The sequence below is a fragment of the Taurulus bubalis genome (assembly GCF_910589615.1).
Source record: "Taurulus bubalis genome assembly, chromosome: 7".
Taxonomy (NCBI): Eukaryota; Metazoa; Chordata; class Actinopteri; order Perciformes; family Cottidae; genus Taurulus; species Taurulus bubalis.
This window is the reverse complement of record NC_136595.1, coordinates 15,985,750-15,999,728: the sequence shown is the minus strand read 5'-3', so window position 1 is coordinate 15,999,728 and position 13,979 is coordinate 15,985,750. Positions and strand designations below refer to the sequence as shown.

Here is a 13,979-nt window from a genome sequence, read left to right as displayed (position 1 = left end):
CACTTTGGAAATACATTTTCAGATTTGCTTGGCAATTTCACACTTACACAGAGTAATGTTCACATATTCAGAGTATGTCTCGTGCCCAGACTGATATGGCGGATTAGAGTCTTCACTGTGCCACTTGTATAAAGAGACCTTTACCTGATGTGTTTTGTTTGTGTTCTCTAAGCTGCCAGAAGCTCAGGTGTAACACATACAATCCTCATCTCAACGGGTGTTGGGTTTCTACCCAGCAGGGTCTGGCTGGCCTCTTTCAGCTAATGTTACCAAGCTACTCTCATCACTAATTCATCTGCTCTTCACCCCAAAGCTTTTGGTTGGGTGGTTGGTCGGCTAAGCGGGGATAAGGACAGAGTTTCTCTCTTTTCCAGAGCAGTGCACCTCAAGGGCTCCCAGAGGAGGACCATACCTAAGCTGGGGCCCGATGCAGAACGGGGAGGCTATGAGCCCACAGGACTCGAGGGCAGCAGGGGCCGAGGCCGTGGAGGAGCAGAAGGCCCAGAACCAGAGCCAGAATCAGGGTTGTGTGGAACCCACAGCACCTCCGCTTCCTCCTCCTCCTTCACCACCACCACCAGGGCCACCAGAATACCCGAGGCCGAGGCTCATTTTTCACACACAGCTGGCGCATGGGAGTCCGACAGGCCGCATTCATGGATTCACAAACGTCAAGGAGCTGTATGCAAAGATCGCGGAAGTGTTCAACATTTCCCCCTCAGAGGTACAAGCCCCCCCAGCTTTGCATGGAAACATGATGAGGCTAATTTGTGGTTTCCAGTTTTGTGAGACATGATTTAGATAAACATTATTTACTTTTTAAAGTGGTGTTATTCCTTTCTTGCAATTCTGGTCGGTAGGCCAGCTGCAAATAGGTATTACGTTTCCATTCTACGCTATTTTCCATGATGCACTGTTGAAGCTCATTTAACCTCACTACTGCCTGCCAGACTTTACCTGAGCCTTGACCAGAATCAATAATGGAAACAAATAATAAGATGTGCTCAGTAAACCCCCCACTGTATAAAACAAGAGCAAAACTAAACCAGGTGATGACAATTTTGCTTTGAAAGTTATTAAAACAACAAAACAGGGTAAAGGATAATAGGTGCTCAGTTACATTGATCCAAAGATCCTCAAAATGTTACAACTATTTTTAAAAATGACACACTATTAGTCTACCTAAAAAACTGGTTTTATTTTATAATGCTGTGTCACCTAAACCCAATCAAAGATTAACACTGATAAGATCAAGGATTATTTATTCTCAAACTTGAAAACGTCCTCCTGAGCCACATGAGAAATGAAGAAAAAAAAGGTTTTCATAGTCCGACTGGTGACACAGACCTTTGTGAGAAATGTTTTTCCCATCTAGAAAACTTGAAGATGGAACATTAAACACAACATATCTAAATACTGCATTGAGTGTATAGTTGTATCAAGTAACTGAACTGTTTCTAAAACAGTTTTTTAGAGACACTAAACAGTACATTTCAGGTAAATTGTATTTCCAAAATGGTAAAGAATTCTGGAACTAAACAGTTAATTTGTAGCACTGTCGGGTTTGCATTCAGGTTACAGCAGGACGATGCTCACAATCCCAGAGTCCTTGAGAAGAAGTCTAGTCACGAAAACCAAGGCTGGCCAACCACACTGCAGCCTGATACTGGTCTCCATGCGCAACACAACCAGAGGCCACAGGCTTACACAGATAGATGTCAGAGACAGACTTATCATATGCTTTCATACAAAATTGATAGACTGTAGTAGGGCTTTAATTGCAGTCACGTTTTGTCTGTAGAAATTGGTTTTCTGAAAAATACCGTGGTTGTTTGTGCAGTTTGATATTTTAATACAAAGATACACTTAAATAAGGATAAAGGTAGCCATGTGCTGCTCTGCGTGATCCTCTATCATGGTAACAGAGAAATACATATTCAACACTGGCCTTATCTAACACTTATCAGTAGCGTTATGAAGGCCATCATGAAGGATGAGGATGAAGGGATATAGACCAATGTACATTTCATAGGAGCCAACCTTGATGATCATATCAGGCAACTACCCGATATCGGCCCGTTTCCTTGTGTTATATAAAATTAAATTCCTAAATACTAAATATATATTATAGGAAGAAATTGTCAACTCATGTTCATTAACCCGGGCTTTCACATAACATTAAACCACATTAAAGTACAAATACACACCTCAACTGTCACTTTTATTCATTTTTTATTCATCTTTTCGTAAACATCTTGCTGACAAGATATGTTTAACTGAATTAGACACTTTTAATCCCTATGAAGTGTTTGTCTTCTTATGTATGTTGAAATAACAGTCAGATAGATCACTAATATTAAACAAAGTAAGGGTTTGGAGCCCTACATTGTAACTAATGCATACTCATAAATAGCAACATTATCCTTAACACTTTGATATCTTTACGTTTTTTGTCAGAGTATGTCACTTTAAAAAAAAAAAATTCATATCTAATGCAAAACATAAGAATGATGAATAAAAACACACCTTTTCTTGTCTCGTATGCTTTGTCATTCAAGCCTTAAAACATCTTTAACCAATAATTGAATGGTTTTGTCCGGCATTATTTAAATGAAAGTTGATTTCGCTGCATGTATATCTACAAGACCTTGAACTGGAGTGTGAATTCAAGATACAATATTTTCTATGGGAAATAACAAGCAATTAGTTGGTGATAGTGAGAGGTAGCAGTTCCCTTGACCTCCTGTGGAATGAACAGCATAAAGTTACAGTACAGCTGGGTGCCAAAGAAGACCTTGGACTACAGTCACACTGTTCTACTTGCCAAGAGACTATAAGCAATATCTAACAGGATCTGCTCCAACAGAGATAACAGTGCACTCAGGTTATCTTGAATTTCCGTTATGGATTATAAAGTCAAACTTAAACTTTAACCTCAGGTTTCAGAATACCAAACAAATACAAGTTTTGCAAACACAAATTAATTTCAACAACAAAGACCATTATAGTTTAATTATTTATATGATATTATTTATTCATTTAAAAACTATAAATAAACTATAAAAAAAGGTATAGATGGCGTCAGAGTCAGACGTTCAATCCAACAATATCAGATGTGCTAATGCTGTTCTTATATACATATTTATATACATATTTGCGTCAAAACATTGCTAATATTATATGGTGTACTCCTGAGATTTAGTCACATTTGATGACGTCTATGTTTAGGGAAAAAAGGGAGTCATCGTAAGTGTATACTATCAGCTCCTTATCATTTTCAATCAAGAATTAAACCACACACCTTTGAAAAACAATCCAATTTAAGCACTTAACCCGAAAACAAACAAAAACATGTTTAACACAATTGTCTATATGCTTCGACTGACTTATATACAAAGGCTTTTATTAATGAGTTGTTACATTCATGATTTAACAAAATGGCCACAACAGCTAAATCAAATATTTGGCTCTACTGCCCTCTGCTGGCTAGTCTATATACAGCACAGCAACATAAATTCTGAAGGACCCTTTTTGCTTTTGAAAATATTGTCGTTAATAGTTTTTTCTAATTTAATAATGTGTTATTAAATATTTAGGGCCCCCTTTTAAAAGGTAAATGTATTCTAAATAATAACCTTAATCTATTTTTTTATCGCAGAGTAAACTCTGGACATCATATCATAAACAATCTGATATCTCACTGATTATCAGAAACAACAAACTAACTTTGTTGTATTTCTTCCCTTTAGATTCTGTTCTGCACCCTCAACTCTCATAAAGTGGACATGCAGAAGCTACTGGGGGGGCAGATCGGACTGGAAGATTTCATTTTCGCTCACGTCCGAGGGGAGACCAAGGAGGTGGAGGTGACAAAGACAGAAGACGCATTAGGCCTCACTATCACAGACAATGGAGCTGGATATGCTTTCATCAAGGTAAACTAGTGGCAGAGCTGGTCAGGCTGAGCCATATTATCTCTACGTATGGAAGGCTCCAAACTGGGAATCACATGTGAAATATTACAATTTGTTTCTTTCAGAGGATAAAGGAAGGCAGCACCATAGACCAGCTGAAGACAGTATGTGTTGGTGACCACATCGAGGCCATCAATGACCAGAGTATTGTAGGCTGTCGACACTACGAGGTGGCTAAGATGCTAAAAGAGCAAGCTCGAGGCGTACCTTTCACTCTCCGCCTTGTGGGGCCCAAGAAGGCCTTTGGTGAGTAAAAGATGTTTCTCGATGACTGGGCCTCACTGTCATATGCTGAACAGATGAAGATTGGGAATTCAAAACATGCACTTCTAAATCTGTCAGGAATATTGGTTGAAAGCAAAAATGCTATTATTATTTACAGTTGTAGTTCACCTAGTACATTTTCGCTTTGCAGGTTACTCTGGCGCCGTAGCCTTTTATCGATATGGTCATTTCCCTCCCAAATTATTTCAATAAGTGCCCTAGGAGTATTGCTGGCTAACGTTAGCAAAGCAAAGTGCAAATGCTTACTTCGTTCATTGATGGACAAAATAACATAAACAAGTCCAGTAAGTGGTAAAGGTCCAGGTTAGAGGCTCATGACAGTAATTAGAAGCATCATAGAGTGCACTTAGTTTGGTATCATTGCACAATGACTTATTGACCCTTCCTTCCTTCCTTCCTTCATGGGAGCCAGTAAATTAACTCAGCAGGGGAAAAGGCACATATCTGTTTCTCATTTTATTTCTACCCTTAGCTCTTCGCACATGCTGGAAGTTTGTGCTGGCTGTGATTCATTAAACAGCTTCCCCCAGGGTATATATTTTTTATGATAGGACTGACCAAGCACCCACAGCGTATCAGAGGACCCACCCTGTTGTCCTTGGTTGCCCCCAGTGGTTGATGGATTTCATCATTCTTTGGTAATGTTCCATATCTTAACAGCCAAACATTAAGAAGAGACAGGGACATTTCTAGAGATCACTGGCTATCTGCCGATCAACCTGGAAAAGTTGTTAAACGATGTTGCTCTACTTAATTGACCAGTATGAAGACAGTGGCCGTTAAGCCTCACCCTATAAGGATTGTGTACTACAGAATATGCTCTAAAGTGGCTCTTCAGGGAAGAATATGGTTGTCAGTAAATTCAGCTCTTGTTACTAGATTGAGTCTGAAATATTGCAGAGAAATTGAAGTACTTTGGAGAAAAAAAAATAGTGGAAAAAAGAAAAAAGGCAGAGCAGGAAATAACTTCTTTCAATTCAGTTAACACCTTATTAACCCCAAAAAATACTGCTATGTGAACCTCTTAACTGGTCTCATACGTGTTTTCTGTATATTATACCTTTTGAAATGATTCAAATAGCCCTTGTAGTTGAGGAGATATTCTATATTTAGTATGGGTATGCAAACTATGCGGAATTTTTGAGAAAAATGGGGCTTTACTAGAGCTAAACGAGTAGACATACATTTTCATTCTCAATCATGTATGGCCAGACAACATTTTTTAAATGCTTTAGGGACTTTTCATTACATTGCAACCACAGGATGAATCCGAGGCTCTTCAACAAGTAGATACTGCACAGCAATTCATTTCAGTATCTTTAAGTTTACAATTCAACCCCCTAATCCTAGAATTAAACATCACAGAAACATACCTCAGATAAAAACGTCTACATTAACCTTAAAGGTTCTCTGTACAATATTCAGATCATTAGCATCAACAAATATAGTACAGGAGCACGCAAATACATTTATATTACTACTGAGAATGTTGTATAGACTTACAATCATTCCCTGGAGGCTTACCCTAGCCCAGTGGTTCTCAAACTTTTTCTGTCATGCCCCACATCTGGAGGAAGAAAAATGTTCGGGCCCCACCGCCCCAACAAAATTGTAACAAAATGGTCCAACTTTTTGTGACTCCTCCAGCTTTTTCAAATAATAGAATAAAGAAAATTGCAATCCCTTTCAAGCCAGATTGCTCCATCAGACAAAAACCAATAACATGTGGAATCACTTTGTTAGAACATTGTAAATAAAGTTCTATCTGTGCAAAAAATAACTAATATTTGGCAAAAACAAATATTTATTGTGGCTGCAAATAACCTATTTTGCACTGAATATATTTTCAAGATAATAACAATAACGATCAACCTGTGCAAAACAAAATGAGTACAGATGTGTGAGCCATCACGTTGTATCAGTATTAGTGGCTGCAGTGAGCTGCTTTCCTCTACAAATATTTTTAAAACAGGGTTGTAGATTCGATACGGCCTCTCAATTCATGCTCAATGTTGAGCTGAGATCTGTTTTCTGTTTTGAGAGACGCAACAGCAGAAAAGTCGATCTCACGGAGGTAGAACGGCAAGAATTGTCTAGTCGCGCATGTGCAGCGTAACCTAAACATTTCCATGAAAGTACAGGCATTTCTCCATGTATTTATTAATGACGGGTTATGTCTGTGTACTTTGTACTTTTGTACTATGTAAAGTTAAGAAGTTCATGGGGAGAGTGGTCATCCTGAAACCACAAGGTAGCCGGTTCGATCCCTGTTCTCCCCATAGTTTTGTGTCTCAGTGTCCTTGAGCAAGACACTGAAGTGCTTCACAGCAGCACACTGCTCCTTAATTACTAAGGATGGGTAAAGTGCAGATAATTATTTCTCCATTGTGGGATTAATAAAGGATTATATAAAATACAAAAATATATAAAAAATAGAATTTTTTAAAAACAGCATCACCCCCCTGCGCCCCACCTGTAATACCTCCGCGCCCCATTAGAGGGTCGCGCCCCACCGTTTGAGAACCACTGCCCTAGCCTTACCTTACCATGACCATAATATTTAACCACAAAATAAAGTCCCCAAAAAAGATCTTTTAAGCACTGAATTGTTGTGCACAGATGGGAAAGGAGTCCCCACAATGTAACAGTGTGAACAATGTTTAGTCCAATGTGATGAAATTGCTTAGAGAGAACGCATAGTGTCTCATCTTTTCACAGGCTTTGCAGTCAAACAGAAGACAGTGCCAAAGGAGTTATAAATATTTGATCAAAGTGTACTTGTTGTACTTTACCCGTTGCTAGAGAGCCTGCAGAAGAACGTCCATATACATTTCAGCTATCTATCGGCCAGGAATAAAAAATAACATTCATTGGGTAAAAGTGACATGGCTCTTTTCTCTGATATTTCTTAATGTTTTTATATCTTAGGTTTCACTGGGAATAGATTATTCAAGTTTGAGAAGTTTATTTAACGTTTTTAAGTAAAATATTTTTGATGGCCAAAATCTGCTCTTACACTGAGCAAGTTTTCGTTAACTTTGAACATGTGACCTTGTTTCAGGGCAGTCTCTTTCATCACGAGGGCGACTTTTTCCCTTCCATATTTTATCTGTCAAAAGAACAATACGTTTCTTATTTATTGCATCTGGTGAAGAACATGGAGGGGAAAAAAAGGAAGTTCCCTTTTCAGAGTGGATGTAACAGACTGGGCTGGAGCCCAGTGGTCTGCATTTTCGCTTTTCAGACAGGAAGCTAAATCTACGGTCAACAGGAGTATTTCCTGTTAACAATCAGTATAAAATATTGTCACCATGCCTACTGATGCTATCATTAGCGGATTAAGTTTGCTCAATTTTCACAGAACTGCTGATGATTAAACTCATCCATGTCGACTTAAACGTTTTGTTTTGTGAGCTGCTGTGTTCAAGGTAAAGAGGCTTAAACAGAAATCAAACAAGTAAGTTAAATAAGTTATGAGCATGAGCAGGAACACATCCCTTCATTTATCTATACAAACCTGCCAGTCACAATTGTCATGGCCTTGAATTGAATCTCTCAATAATTGATGGCTCACTGCCAAGTCAGCATCGGGCGGATTAGATTTCATGTGTAAAATTATTGATTACACTAATATTATACTCCTGAATGTATCAGGGGGACTTCATTATGGCCTTAAATGTTATAAATATTATTTTAAGAATACTATGTGGTCATTCAGAGGAATTCACATTCAATTATGCAGTTGCAATATACATTCCATTCCAATGAGCAGCAAGTGTAGGCTACAGCAAGCTGTAGGTCTGATGTCATGTTTCTACACTATTGAGATAATCTGTCGAAATAAATGTTATATAATGTTCCATGTCAGTTTCTAAGGTCACACAAAGTAACACACAGAGGGACAAAAAAAAGTAGCTACTATCAGTCACAAACACTGTTAGCGTCACTAAACACAAAGTACAGGCTGATGGGAATGCCATTCATTTTGCAGGTAGGCATATACCTGGAAACAATATTTTATGTTATAAAACTAAGAGCATTGTTGGGGTGTCCTCAGGTAAACTGAGGATGAATAACAATATATCCAGTTAAAAATGTTAAATGTTCTGTGTTTTTTTTAGATAAGAAATACACAATAGTAAAAGGAAATATGAACGATAGTGCCTTGCTTTGGTCGTTAATGTGCTCATGAAACTATACTGTGTATATTACTCAAATAAGTATCTTTAACTTAAATAATGGTGAGCATGATGTTTGTTTGTGTGGTTAGATATGATTGGAACGAGGACCAGAGCGCCAAAATCTACTGAGGGCAAGATGGTGAATGGGAGGGAGACGCTACGTCTTCGCTCCAAGGGTGCTGCTACAGTTCAGGAAGTGGTGAGTTTCACACGCTGTACTGGACAATTACTTAATTTCCTGATGTACTTGGTCAGTGACATGTATACACACACACACACACACACACACACACACACACACACACACACACACACACACACACAGCCAATAAAGATGGTTTGTAATAACTTCTATTTTACAGTTGATTAGATACATTTTTATCTTGTCTTAAATATTATTTGATTTGAGCTTTTCCGAGTTGCGCTAAAAGCCAAGATTCCCATGTAGGGAGACTAAAGAACTGACATGACCTGGACTGAGCTGACCACCTCCCAGTGGACTCTTGTCCGACATAAACAATACACAATCAGCCACACAATATTCGTAATTCCTTATCGAATAATGTCTCCCTCACTTTCACTGGTGATCTCAGTAAACAAAGTAATTCTCACTTCCTACACTTCAATGCAGGATGTCTCACATAACACTGAACTATGAAGTGAATAAACAGACCATATCCACTTGGGGAAAATTCAGAGGGTGACAAGGTTCACTGGGTTTCAACACGCAACATAGAACACTTGGCCAGCAGTAAACACCTACCAGCGATACTCAACTTCATCTGTCACTTTGATATATTTATATAACATAAAGATAAGTGCTAAACAATAGCCCACAATATTATTGGCACGATATGGTTTTGGAATGAGAAGGTATACAAGAGTTTGTATCACCATATTTAGAGCGTGAACACCACAACATTTTTACGAACTCCTCTGTATTTTCCCATTCGCTCTGCCAGCAGAATGAGTTTGAAGAACAGGCCACCAAGAAAGTGGACGATCTCCTGGAGAGCTACATGGGCATCAGAGATCTGGAGCTGGGTAAGATCCCCCACATACATCTTGGGTCCTTAAAATAGACATCACCTTTGAGTTTACCATTGCTGAATGGATGTTCACAAACAGATCCAGGAATCAGTTGGGTTTACTGCACGCTATAATAGAGTGACACTCGCTCGCATGCTGAGATAGGCCAGTCCACTTCAGATCACCTGGTTCAGATTTAAGGAGAATTCTTTCTCAGGATTTATACTCACCACAAATAATCCGTGAGGATAAAGTGTACCTTCAGGGAGCTGTAAAGTGAGTGTGCAGGGAAATGTAGTATTTTTGGGGAACTTACTTTCCCTTGACCCTTTTGACCCTTGAGTTCAACATTTTCTTCACAACAACCAAACATTTTTAAATCGTTGTAGTTTATTGTGTTGTTAGCACACCGGAGAAGGTCCTTGTTGAAGGTCCTTGGACGATTCAGTAATTTGAATGGGATACATATCTCAAATTGCCAGTGATAGCAGCTTGCCCTTTCCCAAAGACCTCCAAGCCCAATGGCCTGATTTCCAAATGAACGTTTGGCTGTTTGGACCGCATTTAAAACATGGTCATGATTTCTTAATCTGCTCTTCTCTCTTTGATCCTAGAATCTATAAGAAATATTGTGTTAATTTAATTATTACAAATAATGGTGAAAATAGAGAGAAACTGATTTCATTTTGAATGTATTTCCTGCACATGAAGAAGCGGGCGGTGCATATTTTCATTTATGTTATGTTTGGTGGTTCATAAATACAGTTTGGTCATCATTGATATTGCTCCCAAATCCCTTGTATATCATATGATTCATTGGTCAATTTCATGAGGTAAAAGACTATAACAGGACATTAAAATGAGTGTTTGATGCATTGTTTTGGATTTGGCTGCTGAGAAAGAAAACTTGCAATAGCTATAGTCAAAACTGGATTGATTAAAGTCTGTCCCATCCCTTCTTTTCTGCAGCAACCACCATTGTGGAAGCCGGCAAAGACAAGACGAGCCCTGATGACTTTGCAGAGGCCTTGGACTCAGTTTTGGGAGATTTTGCTTTCCCTGATGTGTTTTTGTTTGATGTATGGGGGGCTATTGGAGACGTCAAGAATGGTAGAATGTAGACATTTACCATAACAGCGAGAGAGAGAGGGAAAGAGAGAAAGAGAGAAAGAGAGAGAGAGAGCCCTGTTCTCTAGTTCATCCAACTGGGGGAAAAAAATACGTAGAAGCTTTTAATTTTTAATGATTTGCTTTAAAACCAGGACAGTGACAGCAATTAATTCAACCATTTTGCTTTGAACAATTAAATTACAATAATTTGCGGAAAAGCCAATCATTAGTCCTTGTTTCCCTGATGTTGACAAATATTTACAATGAACACAATTGGTAGGTTTTAAACAGATTTCTTCTGAAATCTAAAATGTAATTGAACCATTATGTTGGAGGCAATTAGCTGATGATATTGTTTAGGAAAAACAGTGACAGTGAAATACAGGCTAATTCCCATTTTGATCAGAGATAAAGGTTTACAAATGCTTTTTAGAGCTCCATCCCTTCTCATACATATAGACCATATACATATATATATATATATATATATATATATATATATATATATACGTATACATATATATATATATATAATATACTGAAAAACAGTAAACAATCAGCCAGCCATCTAGGAATCAAGGAAGTTTAAAAAGGAACAATAAACGTTTTTCCTCTGATGAAGACCCACTGGGGAAAACGAGAGGAAAAAGGGGACATGTTTGGGTTATCCCAAAATTAGAATGTATTAGTATACTTCTCTATTACCAATAACCTTTCAAGCAAGAGATCTACATACATGATCAACTTATAATATGTTTGCAAACAGGTTGTCATTGTATTTCTATATCATTGGTTCACTCCATTTTTAAATAGCCAGAGGCCTCAGTTAAATATTCTGAAGTAAATATCTGAACTTGAACTTGTAAACAATTGTTTACCGACATTAATCCCCATCTTAATGACTCTGCTCTGCAATTTACATTTTCCCACATGATCATTACTGACAAACAGGAATCAAGCCCATAATTCCCACAATAAAAAACTAAAAACAAACAAGTCAGCTTCCTGTTCGTGTAAACCATCTAATTAAAGTCCCCTGCAGCAATTTTGCCTGAAAAATATGAAGGTCTTCTTACCCACTAATATTAAAAAGAACATTGTATCACATATTCACATGCCCTTTTGCCATAAATTCCCAGGGAAACTTTCTGGTATGTTTCAAGGAGAGAATGTAAACATATTAGTTTCAGTCTTTATACTTCAGGCTCACTTAGTTTCAATGTGCTTCTCTCTCTGTCTGTATCTGCACTGCTGAGCATTTACTGTGGAAAGAAGGAAGCACCAACCTACACGTTTTACATGAGTTTGACAGTTAAATGCTTTCTGGCTCAAAGAATGATGTGTTATAAGTCCTTATTTGAATACATGTAAGCAAGTAAACACTGGAATACAGTTTGACTCAACTTCACTGTTTCAGCTGCATCAGTATTTGTCTAATGATGTTTGAAAACTTTGTATGATTTCATCTCTCAATGAAGACTTGAAAAATGTATGCCACATTTCACGTTTGTTTGGTAAATAGGTTGAAATCGTACAGTAGTTGTCAAGTTTGTGTTTAACAGAAAAGCCCATGAAAAAGAGTTGGAATTTTAATCCTTTATTTATATGTAAAATCGCATTTCCGTCAAGCACATTCAATATTTACACTTCATATTTACTGGATGATACTGCTACGGAGTTGAAGCAAGATGCTTCTCATTGGTGATTGCTTCAGTGATTTGTCTGGTAATTAAGAGATAATACAATGTTTAAAACAGATCAACATGAATAGCTGGGTAGCAAGACATGACAGCATCAGTGTAAGCATATTATAATTATAATATTAGAATGTATTATTGCTACAATGTTTGTCCTTACACTGCCCAAATAATGGGGGGATTATCTTTACTAAATCAACTCCCTCTCCCTGTTCAATGTAATCATAAACACCTTTACAGTTGACAGAAACTTGACGTTTTAGTTAAACATCTCTAAGGGATGCAGAAATAACAATGGTTTTACTAGCACTGCTGTGAGGCCCAGACGAGAGGTAAGAAGTAAGAGAAGGTGATTCAGATACAATGAACACAGACCAAGCTGCATCACTCTCAGCTGGTTAGTAAAGCAGAGTTTTACTTCAATTTTGCCGTGAAGACCATTAAATAGCTTGGATTTTTCAATGTCCTGAGCCACTCTGGGTCTGAGAAATATTTGCATAGGTAATATTCAAATATAAACCTGAGATAGGAACACATGCTAGTTTTAATATGCAAAAAAGTAAGACAATAGAGTTTCAGTTCACCCAGATTTAAACATATGCATTTCCCACTTACCCTTACTTACACTCAAAACCTTCTGAATCATATAGTAATAACATTACTCAAGTAATATTATGAATGTATATAACAGTCAGAGCTAGAAAGCAACTTAAAGCTTCATTTTACAATCATATTCTCAGATATTTATATTAGAAATACTGAATAGCAACTTTCAAGTAGTTTTTATTTAGCAGATAGCGATTTTCAAACTATTTATGTATGTATGTATGAGTATTTATGTATGACATTCATACAGCAAAAAATCTCATTTTAATACTATTATATTTTGTTTACATTTCTTAAGTTGACAGTGAAAAAGATTGAAAACATGAACTTTGCATTTTCAGTGACTGTAAATATTGAATTTGTCGGATGGAAAATCTGGTTGGATTGTATAAACAGTTTAAATCTTGTATAAACAGTTTAAATCTAAAGCATTTGGCTACCTCTAGCAGTCTAAGCTATATTTCATTGTAATCAAAGCATCTTCCCTTCTGTGCAAGATCAGGATCAGTGGGGATCAAACGTTACACCGATACTGTTCCTTCAACAACATTTTACATGCAAGGTCTTCTCCAAACAGTTTCAAGGTGCCTTCCAAAAGGAAACAATACATGAACACGTCTGAGCATGAGCTTGTAAATACAAATAAATCATTATTCCTGGGTCTAATGTGACACCCATCAGCAACTTAGCAAGTGTACATGAGCTGAAAGGGCAGAATATCTGAAGAGCATATATATACATTTATATAACAATCAACCGAATGACCAAAGAATGCCCCCATCCACTGTAAAAAAAATGTTTTAAACTTAACTAAATTTAACATGGAGCATTACCTGGAGGAAAGTTAGTGCATGTAGAAGGTTTTGAAATGACTTACAGAGACTGTATTTTATTTAAGAGATGTTAAGTTTGATCTATAAGAAGTAATTGTCCAATCGGCCCCTGTTCTTCTAAAATAGTTTTTTCAAATTTAAAGACAACAACAAATAATGACATTGTTTCAAAAAGATAAAAAAGACAAGGAAAAAAATAAAATAAACGTTGCACTAAGTAGAATCAGCAATCGGCTCAAGGTTCATATAATACATAAAGATAAT

The 13,979-nt window shown here is 37.3% G+C and overlaps 1 protein-coding gene across 1 annotated transcript; it reads left to right on the top strand.

Annotated features, from left to right (window-relative positions):
• Nucleotides 1-427: 427 nt before the first annotated feature.
• gipc3 (GIPC PDZ domain containing family, member 3) lies at nt 428-10,590 on the top strand (the record flags this gene model as incomplete). Its single annotated transcript, XM_079220707.1, has 6 exons — nt 428-724; nt 3,750-3,935; nt 4,040-4,220; nt 8,530-8,639; nt 9,403-9,484; nt 10,439-10,590. 6 exons carry the CDS (start codon nt 428-430, stop codon nt 10,588-10,590), a joined length of 1,008 nt encoding a protein of 335 aa, XP_079076833.1.
• Nucleotides 10,591-13,979: the final 3,389 nt, after the last annotated feature.